The sequence below is a fragment of the Manis pentadactyla genome, chromosome 4 (genome assembly GCF_030020395.1).
Source record: "Manis pentadactyla isolate mManPen7 chromosome 4, mManPen7.hap1, whole genome shotgun sequence".
NCBI classification, from domain to species: domain Eukaryota; kingdom Metazoa; phylum Chordata; class Mammalia; order Pholidota; family Manidae; genus Manis; species Manis pentadactyla.
In genome coordinates, this window is record NC_080022.1 from 26,769,394 (window position 1) to 26,784,206 (window position 14,813).

General features: G+C 36.4%; 1 protein-coding gene across 8 annotated transcripts in view; it reads left to right on the forward strand.

Annotated features, from left to right (window-relative positions):
• The first annotated feature begins 1,030 nt into the window (after window positions 1–1,030).
• ZMYM4 (zinc finger MYM-type containing 4) overlaps window positions 1,031–14,813 on the forward strand; it is a 190,647-nt gene continuing 176,864 nt past the window's right edge. The window contains exon 1 of one of the 8 annotated variants that reach the window (XR_008996962.1): window positions 1,031–1,571. Coding sequence is in view for 3 of the 8 variants with exons in the window: in XM_057499994.1 (XP_057355977.1) it covers window positions 1,524–1,571 (48 nt within the window). In the remaining 5 variants the exon portion in view is untranslated. Of the gene's footprint in view, window positions 1,572–1,647; window positions 1,763–14,813 lie in introns of those variants that run through there. The other 7 variants (XM_057499994.1, XM_036911942.2, XM_057499995.1 and 4 more) reach the window with 7 other exon arrangements.

The window sequence follows — 14,813 nt, forward strand, 5'->3', positions numbered from 1 at the left end:
GAAATTACATCTCATTCATTGTGATTTTAGTTGCTCATTTGCTGAACTCATTTGCATTTGAATGTTTCTAGTATAGGGAATGACCTTCAGTAGGCACATCTTTCTATTTCTTACATATATGGCTTACTCATTTGACTACTCTTAAGCTATCATTACAAACTCCAGTATGGTCCTCCACCTGAGGATGGAGGACTTGGAATGGACCCAGAGGAATGAATCAAGCTCCCCCTTCTCTTCACCCATCCTCAGCTCTGGTTTCAGGGAAGAGAGACCCAAACCTATTTCCCGTTTTCTGCTAAGATGCTCATCCTTTGAGTCAGATTCTAAAAGCTCCTTCAATGGAGATGAATGAGGACACAGAGTATCTGCAAATCATCACATATCTTCAGAGGAGAATCACAAAATCTTCAAATATCATGGAAACTTCACTTTTAATCTTGTACATTAAAACTAATTTCTCTCTTGAAGACAGCTTGGTGCACTGAAAAGCCTGGTAGGCTATGACTCAAATCTTGATTGTAATTTCACACCATCCTGTAGGTGCCTTGGGGCAAATTTCTTCTCTGGACCAGTCTGCAATTTTACCAGTGGGAGTATTGGAGTAGATGCTTCTCGAGATTCTTCTCGACTTAAACATTCTAGGGACAAATTACTATTGGGGAAAGTATCTCTAGTTGTTGGTTCAGTCCTCAAAATCACCAATGATCTGATTTTGAGGTTAGGCTGTCAGAGTTGGTCTTTAATAGTCTATGCCCTGTGCTTCAGATCAGGGTGTCTACAGGCAGAAAAGCTGCATCTCCCTGAGATGAATGGCTTGTTCCCTCATTGGTTGGGATTCTTCATGTTCAGAGGTCCATTGAGAACTTCACCTCACCATCATTTTCCCTTTACAATGGTATCAACTCAGTCAAGTGTAAGATGATGATGTGGACCCCTCACTGACATTTCACCCAATTCTCCAGATAGCCCTTTCACTAATTTCTTTCATTCCTCCTTCATCACTGCGTCATGGCCCCTTTAAGGAAGCGGCCATAGTTGAGTGGTGGGAGCAGCTGCTGGCAGCAAAGAGACTTGCAGGATTTGGCCTACCTTGGGCCACTCACCGCGCACGCTCCGGACCGGGGGCTTGGTGGGAAAGGAAGGAGGGGCTTAAGGTGCGCCTGCGCATCAGGGGCGCGCGCAAGGGGCTGGTTTGGTGATCCCTTTAAGAAACCGCAGGCGGAGGAATTTCTCTGAGAGAAAATAATCCTACTCACGGGGCCCCTTGGAGGCCATTAACCCCCCGAGTCCCGGCCCCCCCTTTCCCGAGCGGCCGTACAGCCTACGCGCGCACCCGTGGGGTCTCCAGATATCCGAACCGGCGCGCGGCATTCGCCCCCTCCTCACTCCCTGCGCCAGGCCCGGCCAGGTCCGGGGGAGCTGCTGCCAGGCGAGCGTGCCTGCAGTGTGGGCGGGGGCCGGGGGCCCGAGAGGTTCCGCCGCCACCGCGCCGGGAGCCGCAGCGGTTCCGAGCGGGGCCCAACATGGCGGAGAGAGAGGTGGAGTCCGGCCCCCGAAAGAGGGTAGGTGAGGTGAGGCGAACTCGGGCGGCGGGCGGCGGGCGGCGGGGGGGCGGGGCGGGAGCCGCGTCCCGGGGCCGGGGCTGGGAATGGGCCAAACGCAGGCTCGCCGAGGGGTCGCTGAGGCCCGGCTGGGGAAAGGTTGCGGGCAGGACTGAAGCAACCTTGGGTCTGGAGCGCGCTGGAGAGTGGTCCTTCGGCAGGTGGGACAAAGATTTGCTGTTGGTTCGGAGGGGGAGGGGCGGGGGTGGTTGTTTGCTTTTAAAATTTTCCTGTGTTGGGGTGGGTTATCGGGGCCAGGGGAGGGAAGGTGTCAGATTCTTAAGTGCATCTTTAGTAAATCAGAGTCTGGAAGTTAGCTGGGAAGAGAGGTCAGGTGGGGGTGGCGGGAATAAGTCGTGGAGGGGTCTCGTGAGAAATACCCAGAGGGTTTTTCAGGAACACTATCGCGAGCTCATTTTCCTGCCTCCTTTCCCCTCCCCCCATAACCGTTATTAAGACGAAGGTGGAGGTGGTGCTCTTACCTGTGAAGAAGTGGGGTCGTTGGCATGTCCTGATTAAGGAGAAAGATTTTGGCAGCTGTAAATGTCATGTTCTAGTCTAGACTCTTAACCAACAATTAAGAACGTGGAAAAAGAGTATGACAAGTTTTGTCGTTGTAACAAGGATATTCTCAACGAGCCTGCAGAGGTGTAGCCAGTTCTGTATAGGAGTTGTTGAGTTCCTTTGAAAGTTTGTCTTGAAACTTTTCTTACTTAATTTTGAATGATTTTTTTCAGATGGAGAACAATACTGTGCCATCGATTGAGCAATATTTTTCAGATTTTTCTTTTACTTCCTCCCCCCACCTTAGCCTGTTAAGCAGTAAGCTTCCTGTGAGGAATCTTCTTTTTGGGAATGGGCTCAAAGTGATTAAATTAGTGTGAAGCCAACCGCGTAAAGAATTACCTAATCTTTAAGAGGGTCCTTTCAATTTAGCATATAATTTTTGATTTCATAATGGTATTAGTGCCAACATTTTGAGTGCTTACTAGGTGCCCGGGACTGTGCTTTATAAGAAGAATTTAACCTCACATTAACTCTGTAAAACCCATTTTGCAGATGAGCAAATGTAGGCGAAGAAGAGTTAAGAAATTTACTGAAGGTAGCTAGTTAAGAGGTTGAACTGGGATTTGAATCCAGGTTTGTCTCAGTTGTGGTGCCGTGCTGGACGCCACGCAGGAATTTCTTTAATACGTTTCTCTCCTTATAACTAAACAAAGAAGAGTCAAAGAAGTATTGAAATTTTCAACAATTTATTAGGCAAATATTTTCAGTTACACAGCAGAATTGAAAAAATTTATAGGGAGTGTCCATATACCCCTTACCTAGATTCTGCGATTAACACTGTACGGGTACTTGTTTTATCACATATTTATCCATTTATCTATCCCTTTGTCTGTTCATCAGTTATTTTATTTTACTATATCTCATTATAGTGTTTTGAGCAATTAAAAGGTATTATTGATATACACTCTTATGAAGGTTTCACATGAAAAACAATGTGGTTACTACATTTACCCATATTATCAAGTCCCCACCCACACCCCAATGCAGTCACTGTCCATCAGTGCAGCAAGCTGCCACAGATTCACTATTTGCCTTCTCTGTGCTACACTATTTTCCCCATGATCCCCCACACCATGTGTACTAAACATAATACCCCTCAATCCCTTTCTCCCTCCCCACCTGCCCTCCCACACCTCTCTCCTTTGGTAACCACTAGTTCGTTCTTGGAGTCTCTGAGTCTGCTGCTATTTTATTCCTTCAGTTTTGCTTCATTGTTATACTACACAAATGAGGGAAATCATTTGGCCTTTGTCTTTCTCTGCCTGGCTTATTTCACTGAGCCTAATGTCCTCCAGCTCCATCCATGTTGTTGCAAATGGTAGGATTTGTTTCTTTCTTATGGCTGAATAGTATTCCATTGTATATATGTACCACATTTTTATCCATTCATCTACTAATGGACACTTAGGTGAACAATTCAAATTTAATGTTGGTAGTCTTACGTTTATAAAGTTTTAGATCTTCATGTAATAATTTGTCAGATAAAATGTTAAGCTGCATGATAGTGTGTCCAAATAGTTCATTTAGTATAAATATTGCGGATGGAATATACTTGTTTTGAAAGTTTAAATTGTTCTTCAAGCTGTGAGTCAGTTTTAAACTGGATCCATATTATGCTTGAGTGAATGCAGATGACATGTGGTCCACCAATTAAATATATAGGGTAAAGTACTTTAGGTATGTAATGTTCATTCACAGAGATCGCTGAATTCAGTTGCTACTCATGCTGTTGTTTTATTCACCTTGTAAGATAGAATGTTCTAGAAGACATCCATGCACTTCTATAACAAATTCAACTAGATTAAAACATTTTTTTTCTGTTGTAATACACTTAAAAGATGCCACATTGGTAGTAGTCTGAACTTTATTATTTTTTTTAACCTCATGTCATATACACAGTACTCATACAGGTTTTCCCCATTATTTCCTGGTTTCATTGTGGAAGAAAATTGAATTACAGTATCTATCTTTTAGGTCCTGTAATCCATTTTGTGTTTGATATTTGGTCAAAATGTTCAGTAGGGTTGTCCTTAATGGTACACTTGGTACATGTGCTTTTTTTTTTCTTATTTATTGTGTGTGCTACACTCCATGTGGGTTCCACATGTGTACTCCCAAGCAGATTTGTGGGGACTATGTACAAATGTACAGTATTTAAAAAAATTATTTAACTGTTTGCCTTGAGGGAGTTAAGCAGACTACATAGGCCTAGATAATTTAGGTTATTTAATCTGAAATTCATTGATGACATGGTATTGTATTTATGGTGCTTCCTGACTTTGATGTTTATTATTGTAAGTCACAAAAAGTTGTTGAGCACCTATGGTAGTTGATGGACTAACTATATGTGAGGCATTGTGCCATGTTATTTATGATTATTTGGAATAATATATTCTGGCTCTTCTGCTAAATTGTGAAATTTATAGGACAGGGCACATTTTATTGTTTTTGCATTTCCAACACCTGTGACCTCCACATAATAGGAACTCAAAAGACATTGAATTTTGGTAAGAAATGTTTACTTGTTACAGTAAAGGCTGTGTGGCTTGGGTACTAAGTTAGGCGCTTTGTAATTTTGGGAGTGTCTGTAAAGCATGCTACCCCTTAATACCAAAGTTCTCTCCTATAGATTCACATTTAGAGATTTCTGATTGTTTTGGATTATGGGTAAGTTGGAGAGTGTATTTTAAAAACATTGGGTTAACAAACTGAAGTTCTGTGTAGGTCTGTCTGGTGTCTTATATTCATGCTTGTGGGTAATTAGAGCAATAGTTATTAATTAGGTAAGTTTGATTTGGTTGTATTCAGACTATATCTGAATGCCAGTCTCTTAATTTGTGAACAAGGGGAGCTGAGTGTGTGGGTGGGTCAGTACTATATCCATCTAACATCTCTGTTAGAGAAAGAACCAAGTTCATTTGAAGGCCAGTATTAAACATATACACACACAAACACTTTCTATCTTTAAAGTCAGGATATTATTGAGATATTACTTAACACATTTTATTAGATTGTAAAACTTCTTTTCTAAAATTGGTTTTAAAATTCATTTCGTAGGCATGTTGCAATGCAGGGTTATTATGATAAACTTATGAAACATGAGATTATCATCTGGTGCCCATTTTTTTGTGTGAAATCCCTATATCTTTTCAAACTTTACATACAAAGTAATAACTTTTGTAAATATATGTGTTATTACATGGTCTTGTAAATGGTATTCATTTTCATACTTAAACTTCTCTGTATATTCAATACGAGATATGTATACTTGCTGTGCTTAAAAAAAGAGAAAGCTTATGTATAAGTAGTATGCTTCCATTTTTGTAAAGAACAAACTGACCTTTCTTCTTTCCCTACATATGTGTCTATACTTCTATATGTATGAGCTTGGAGAACATTGTGGAGGAGACATGCCAGGCCCCATGTTCCCATTGATGAGGGAGTGGGAATGAGAAAGGAAGGGGAGAATAAGGGAAAATTTTGCAAAATAGAAAAATACTCATGTTACAATAAGTGAAAATGTAGACTATAAAATGTTGTCTATGTTGTAAATAGTAAAAACAACATGCACGTAGACAAGGACTAGAAAATATAACGAACACATGAAAAACATTTTATTATATGATGGGATTATGGAGTTGTTTTATTTTGGATTTCTGTTATTTTAATATTTTATAATAAAGTAATTGTAAAAGGCTGATCCCTCTTAATTCCTTAGTGAACTTTATCTTTTGCTAAATATGTTACTTAAAAACATCGTGCATATCATTAAGAATATTTGCAGTTTGTGTGTACACAGTGTAAGTTGTGTACTTGAATGATGCATTGCCTTTGTATAATGAGCATTTGAAGGTGCCATTCTAGTGTTGACAACTACCTGAATTGTTTTCCCATTGCCCATCTTATAACTAGCAGAGGATTCTGTAAATAATGATAGTACTTGGTATTTATAAACATTTAAGTTTGGTCATTATTCTAAATATTGTATATGTAATATATACTTCAATCCTCATTAATTCTGTAAAGAGTAGTCATTATTACTGTCTCATTTAATTTTTATTTCTATTTACAATCTTAACCATTTTTAAGCATACATACAGTAGTAGTAACTATATGTACCTTGTACACCATCTCTAGAACTTTATCTTGTAAAATGGAACTATATCCATTGAAAAATTACCATTTTCCCCTTCCCCAAACCTGAAAGTCAACATTCTACTTTGTTTCCAAAAGTTTGACTACTTTAAATACCTCAAATAAGTGGAGTTATGCAGCATTTGTCTTTTTGTGACTGGCTTATTCCACTTAGTATCTTCCAAGTTCATCCACGTTGTAGCATGTGACAGGCTATTTTCTTTGTAAAGCTGAATAACATTCCACTATGTGTATATATATCTGTATCTGTCTGTATCTCACATTGTCTTTTTCCACTTACCTGCTGATGTACTATACCATTTTATTAATGAGGAAACTGAGGCACAGAGATACGCAAGGTCATAATATAATAGGCTAAACAAGGATCAAATACCACTTGAAAGATTATACTGTTTGATAAAATTATAGATTAGAATTCATTATAATAATATGTTATATAATACATATGCTAATTATGTATATGTATTATATGCATATTCTGTAATATATGATAATATAGGCCTAGAAATCACTGGAGTTTTTGGTTGTTAAAATAAATTGAATGTTTTAATCAAACTGATGTAAATTATTTCTCAGGAAGCATCAAATAAACCTTTGCCTCAGAAATACATTCTTGTATGAGATAACCTTAAAACATAGCAAATCGGAGGTTTATTTTTAAGAAAATATACACCAAGTATTTTAAAGCTATGATTTATTTTAAAGATAAAGTTTGTGCTTCCTTGGAAAATGGAAAGATTTACCTTTTTATTAAAGAAAATATAAGTATATAAATATAAAATTGCAATTCCTATGGATATTTAAAAGATATTTATGAATTTGAAAATAGGAAACCAACCACTCTTTAAAAAAGATTGACATTTCCTTTAAATATTCTGATTCTTTTACTATTAGTTAACTGTATGTAGTTATTTTAGCAAAGGAAAGAGAAGGGAGGGCATTAAAGCATAGTATTAAGTTGAAGCATGCGAAATTGCTGACATTTGACTGACCTACAAAAAATACATTTTCATTTGGCTCAACCTAATAGTAAGAGCATGAACTTTTCAAAGTTAGGTTATGGTGTAGCCTGTGGTATTTAGCAATATTGGGATAATAACATTCACACCTATTTTCTTATATTTAGGGAATACTTACAATTTTTAAAAAATGTTATTCAAGTATTGTTAACATACAGTCTTGTGTTGGTTTCAAATGTACATCATAGTGGTTCAACAGTCCCCATGGTCAACTCTTACAATGTTATTTTAATTTCTTTCTTACCATCTTAATGGCATCCCAGAACTTGAGGTAGCTGCCTTCCTGTCTTTGACCTAACATAGCACCTGAGCAAACCTTTGCTGTCCAGCATAGAGGCTGCCCATTCCTGTATGTGCTTTGAGGTCAAGGATCATATGTATTCATCTTTCTTTACATCTTCTGACATGTTTTATAAATTAATTTAGGTGTGTGTGTGTGTACTTGCATATTACACATTTGTAGGCAGAAATTTAAACTTTTTATTATCATAATTCCAGATCAATATAGAATGTAAAATATAGATTGGTATAGTGAAACTCTATATTCCTATTACCCAGCTTTGACAAACTAATCAGTTATGAACATTTTGCCATTCCTGTCTTACCTAGCTGCTTCCTTCCTTTCTTTTGGTTGAAATAATTTCAAAGAAATTTCAAATGTTACATCATTTAATCTATAAGTACTTTTGTATGTATGTCTAACAGTTAAGAATTAAAAAAAACTACAACCACAATATTATTACACCTAACAACATTAAAAGTTCCTTAATCCAGTCTTTATTCAGGTTTCTCTAATTTTTAAAAGCTGAGTCTTTACAATTCATTTGCTTAAATCACTATTCTAATAAGATATACTGTTTTATTTGGTTTATATGTCCCTTAAATTTACCCATCTTGTCCCTACCCTATAATCCCTGCACCTTTTCCTGTTACTTGTTGAGAAAAACAGGTTATTTGTCCAGGAGAATTTCCCACATTCTGGATTTGGCTGATCAGATCCTTGTGGTGTTTTAACATGTTCAATTACCCTTCTTCATATCTTTCACAAATTAGTAGTTAGATATAAAGCAGTGATTCTTAACTCTGGCTGAAACTAGAATTACCTGGAAAGCTTTTAAATACCCTGATTCTCAGGTCACATTTCAGATCAATTAAATCAGAATTTATGGGGTGGACTCTAAGCATTAATATTTAAAAATATTTCTCAAGTGATTCAGTCTATAGCCAATGTCAAGAACCTTGAATTCATAGAGCTTTATGAGATTTAGGTTCAGTTTCTTTGGAAAGAAAAAATTCATAAGTACACATAATTTATTCTATAAATTATATCCATTATTTTTAATTATATATAAGTAATACTGTACACTGTGTATTACATATAGTAATATAAAATAATACATTGTATTAATATGTAGCTACATATTATCTATATATAAATTGTGTAATTTACTTACTATCAGTTTTAAGAATGAAAGGGTGTGCTATTTAATAATTACAGTGGGATAATAGCCATAGACTTGTACTGCCCTGAACAAGTTAGGATGCTCTGGATTCTTGTTACATCATTCCAGGAGGCACATGAGTTGTCACACTTTAGTGATACTAAAATTGATAAGTATAAGTAATGTCAGTGGGATCCAAACATTCTGCTTTGTTCTTTTCACCTGATGGATTTACCAGCTATTGATGATACTGCCTAGATTCACTATTTCATTCATTATAAAAATGATTTTTCTATCATTTCACCTATGTTTATTCACTAGAATTATTTTTTTTTACTTAAAACTATTATTGATATACGATCTTAAAAGGTTTCATGTGAATAGCATCATGGTTTCAACATTGGCCCTTATCATCAAGTCCTCATCCCCCCATTGCAGTCATTGTGTATCAGTGTAGTGAAATGCTGTAGTCATTACCTGTCTTCTCTGTGCTGTACTACCTTTTCCATGACCTACCTATATTGTGATTGCTAATTATTCACTAGAATTCTTATGTAAGAATTTCTTCATCTGTTATTTGGTTACCCTGTAGTATCATTTGCACAGGAAAAGAGTAAATGCTTTTTTTCCCCCCCATTATTTACCAGTTTTCAGAAGAATGATTTAATGTCATAGCAAATGCCAAAGGTGATGTTGAGAGGGGATATCATTATGAACTTATGGATTTTAATATATTTGGTATATTTAAATTTACTGTGGCCAGTATTATTATTATTATTCAAAAAATTTTATTAAGGTATTATTGATGTATACTCTTATGAAGGTTTCACATGAAAAAACAATGTGGTTACTACATTTACCTATATTATCAAGTCCCCACCCATACCCCAATGCAGTCACTGTCCATCAGTGCAGCAAGATGCTGTGGCCATTTAAACATTTTGATGTTTGAATGTGTCACAGTTTTGATCAATGGCTATCTGTATTAGTTTCCTAAGCCTGCTATAATAAATTATTACCAATTTGGTGGCTTCAAACAACATAAATTAATTCTTTCACAGTTCTGGAGGCTTAATGTCCAATATCAAGTTGTCAGCAAGGCCATGGTTTCTGAAGACTCAAGGGAAGAATCCTTCCTTGCCTCTTCTAGCTTCTGGTGGATTGACCTGTGTTCCTTGATTTGTGGCAGCATAACTCTAGTCTCTGCCTCCATCTTCACATGGCTTTCTCTGTTTGTTGTCTTGTGTCTTTTGTAAAGATACTCTTAATTGGATTTAGGGTCTGTTCTAATCCAGGATGAACTCTTCTCAAGATCCTTACCTTAATTACATCTGCAAAGACCCATGCTGCTCATATTCTGAGGTTCTAGGTGGACATAATTTTTTAGGGGCCATAATTCAACCCACTTAGAGTCTGCCCTCTCATCCTCAAAACTTAATGCCATCTCACATGTAAGATACACTCACCTCATCCCAGTATCCCCCAAAGTCTCAGTTTTACAGCATGAACTCTAAAGCTCCAAACCTCATCTAAATATCAGCTCAGAACTTGCACATCTAAATCATCTAAATTAAGTATGAGTGTGACTGTGGTTATGGTCCATCTGAGGTTAAATTTATCTCGATTTGTGAAACCGGAAAACAAGTTTTCTGCTTCCAAAATACAATTTTCAGATGGGCGTAGAATAAACATTCCTATTCCAAAAGGAAGAAATAAGGGGATCACTGGTCCCAATAAAGTTAAAAACCCAGGAGGACAAATTTCATTAGGTTTCAAGGCCTAGGGATAATTCTCTGTGGCTTACAGACTCTTGCTTTGGTGGCCTACTTCTTTGGCCTCTGCTTCTGTTTGTGGCTCTGTTTTCAGAGTCATTTTCCTTTTCTTGAGGGGTAGCACATGTTTGTAGCTGAGTGGCTTTATTTTTCCCTGTGCACAGAATTCCAAAAGTCAGCTTTTTTTGTTTTTTGTCCAGTCTCTGTTCCTTTAGGTACAGGTTGGCAATTTTTTACTGTATAATATGCTCAGGAATATTGTAAGTCTCTTTATATTAATGGGGGTCCATACAATTAGACAAGAGAATTATTCACAGCTCCTTTCTGGATAACCCATCCCTATTCCTGACTTAAGTTGAAGTGATTGATTGGGATCCACGAGTTCCACACCTGGTATCTTCAGTAAATGGTTGTCCAGCTAGACCCTTGGCCCTTTCTGTATAGCACATCTTTCTAATGGCAAATTTCCTAATTTTAACATCCTTTGCAATCTGGGTATGATGAGAACCTCCCAATCATCAAGAGTTGTTTCCTTTTTTGCCTAATCGTTCCTCCCTCGGTTTATCTCTTTCCTCTTGATTTTTACTATAAGCAACAAGGAGAAACCAGACTGCATTTTAATAACTGTGCTAGAAATCTCCATAGCTAAATATCACAAATTCATTGTTTCCAAGTTCTGCTTTTTAGCCAACAGTAGAACCCAATTCAGCTAAGTTTTCTGCTACTTTGTAACAAGGATCAGTTCTAGTTTCCAATAAAAGAATTCTTCATTTCTTCCTGAGAACTCAACAGAAGTACCCTTATCTTTCATTTTTCCCAACATTCTTATTCATGGTATGTATGTGCTTTAAGATGATTGAAGCTTTCCCTTCTTTGCTCCTTATTTTCTTCTGAATCCTCACCAGAATTGCCTTTTATATCCATATTTGTACCAGTCATCTTTAGGCAATCTAGACTTTATCATGCTTCTCAAAATTAATCCAGCCCCTACCCACTACTCAGTTCCAAAGCTACTTCCACCTCTTTAGGTCTTTATTACAGCAGCACTCCACTTCCATTACGAAAATCTCTTTTAGTTTCTTAGGTTTGCCATAACAAATCACCACAAACTTGGTGTCTTAAAACAGAAATTTATTCTCAGAGTTCTGGAGGCTAGAAGTCTGATATCAAGGTGTCAGCTCTCTGAAAGCTCTAGGGAAGAATCCTGCTTCTCTTCCAGCCTGTACTGGTCCCAGGTGTTTTCTTGATTTGTGCAGAACTCCAGTCTTTGCCTCTGACTTTACATGGCTTTCTTTTTTGTTTCTTCTTTTCTGTCTCCTGTAAGAACAGTCTTCATTAGATTTAGGCCCACCCTGATCCAGGATGACCTTATGTCAAGATCCTTACATTAGCTACATCTGCAAGGTTCATTCCAAAAAGGTCACATTCTGAGATTCTGGGAAGTCATAGCTTTTGGGGGGGGTCGCAGTTCAACCTACAACAGGGTCTTTAAGGTTAGAACCTGAATTCTTTTTAAAATTGTTGTTTTATAGTTAATTTCCTTAAAATTCTTTTTGTGTTTAAGTGTACATAATATAATTACTGTTTTAATTATATGAAGTATATAATTCAAAGGTAGTTATATTAGCAATGTTGTTCTGCTACCACCACTATTTCACACCAAAGAGAAACTTTATATATTAAGGAATAATTCCCCATTGCCCTTCCCTCCAGCCTTTGGAATGCTTTGATCTACTTTTTCTCTCAATGAATTTGCCTCTTTTAGATATTTTATATAAGTGGAATCATGTAATATTTAACCTATGGTGTCTGGCTTATTTTACATAGCATAATCTTTTCTAGGTTTATCCATGTTGTAACATGTATCACGACTTCATTTTTTAAGGCGGAATAATATTCCAGTGTATGTATATAATATATTTTGTTTGGGTATTCATCTGCTGATGGACAGGTGGGTTGTTTCTACTTTTTGGCTATTGTGAAAAATGCAGCTGTATACATTGTCATACAGATACCTGTTTTGAGTCCCTGTGTTCAGTTTTTTTACCTAAAATGAATTTGCTGGATGGGAATTCTATGTTTATCTTTTGAGAAATTACCGAACTTTTCCACAGAGGCTGCACCAGTTTCTGTTCCTGCTAGCAATGCACAAGGGTTCTGATTTCTCCATATCCTCTCCAATACTTGTTCTGTTCTTTTCTTTCTGTACTTTTTTTTGTTTGAATATTAACTATCCTAATGGGTGTGAAGAGGTATCTCATTGTGGTTTTGATTTCTATTTTTTTAATGACTAATGATGAGTATCTTTTCATGTGCTCATCAGCTACTTGCTATCTTCCTTGGAGAAGTGTCTTTTTAAGTCCATGCTCAGTTTTTAATTAGGTAGTTTGTCTTTTTGTTGTTGAGTTGTAGGAGTTCTGTGTATATTCTGGATATTAAATGCTTATGAGATATGTGATTTGCAAATATTTTCTCCCATTCTTTAAACTGTCTTGATAGTGTCCTTTGATCCACAAAAATTTTCAGTTTTGATGAAGTCCAGTTTATCTGTTTTCCTTCCATAGCTTGTGCTTTTGTTGTCATTTAAGAAATCATTGCCAAATCCAAGATCATCTAGTTTTTCTCATGCTTTTTTCTTCTAGGAGTTTTTATAGTTTGGCTCTTTAATTTAGGTCTTCATCCATTTTTAAGTTATTTTTTGTTTATGGTATAAATAGTTGGTGGCACTGTAAACCAAGATGGAAAAACTGGGAAAGAATGCACATAGGCTGAAGGAGGAAAGTATTATTTCCTTACTTTAGATTACTGATCTAAATTGCTGATGAGTACCTAACAACTTACATGTAAAATCTAGATCAGAGTTTTTCATCCTCAATACTGTTGACAGTTTGGACTGGATAATCTTTCCTTGGGGAGGGAGGGAGAGAAGTTGTCTTGTGCATTGTTGCTGTCTGGCAACATGGCTGCCCTCTGTCAACTACATGCCAGGAGCATTGACTCCCCATTGATGACTACTGAAAATAATCTCCAGACATTGCCAAATGTCTTTTAGGAGACCAAATTACTCCTGGCTGACTACAAATATCTAGATATTTTTACCATATATTCTAAAGACCTGTCCAGATTTTCTTATTTATGTATTCAGCTACTTCTCATACCATTCTCTTATATAAATTCTGATAATACAGCCACATTGATTGACATGACAGTTTTCTTACCAATGTGCCTTTTAAGAAACATTTTATTCAGCTGTAACTTCTATTTATACTTAGCATATTTCTTTTCAGGATATTTCTGTGCATGCATACATGATGAACATCTATGCACAGTATGTTAACATGATTAAGATCATATGTATGATTTTGTTTCTTGAGTTTTTTAACTTGAATTTTCATCCTTAGCACTTTACTTTGTTATTAAAAATTTACTGTAAACATCATAATTTTCATGGTTTGTAATATTATATGGCATAGATAAGCTATAATATAGGAGTGTTCTTCCATCTTTAGATTGTTAGATTTTTTTCTCTGTTAAAAATGGGAATGCCAAGACAGGAAAGTGATAGCCAAAGAGTTTGAGATGTCTTTTCTGGGATGATAAAAATATTCTAAAATTGATTATGGTGATGGTTGTGCAATTCTGAATATACTAACAGTCACTAAATTGTGTACTTTAAATGAGTGAATTATATGGCATGTGAATATCTCAATAAAGTTGTTATGGAAAAAGGATGCTAAATTTAGCTAACAGTATTATATATAATTTATAGCTCTAGTTTCCTAGAAGTGATTACTGATTCAAGGCATGTGAAAAATATATTTAAGGTTTATTGAGGTACAATTTTTTAAAAAAGATACTGGTATTTTTAAATATTTTAATTTTTTTTATTAAGGTATTATTGATATACACTCTCATAAAGGTTTCACATGAGAAAACAATGTGGTTACTACAGTCACCCATGTTATCGAGTTCCCCTCATACCCCATTGCAGTCACTGTCCATCAGTGTAGTAAGATGCCACAGATTCACTGTTTGCCTTCTCTGAGCTACACTGTCTTCCCCATGACCCCCCACACCATGTGTACTAAACATAATACCCATACTGAGGTATAATTTATATAGAGTAAAACTTACTCTTTTTATTGTGTAATTGTTTAAGTTTGTTCATCCATTTGCCAGTTGAAAGACAATTGTTTCTTAGCTTTTGGTGCTTATGAATAACATCATTATAAATATTTGCCTATAGGATCTAAAAGG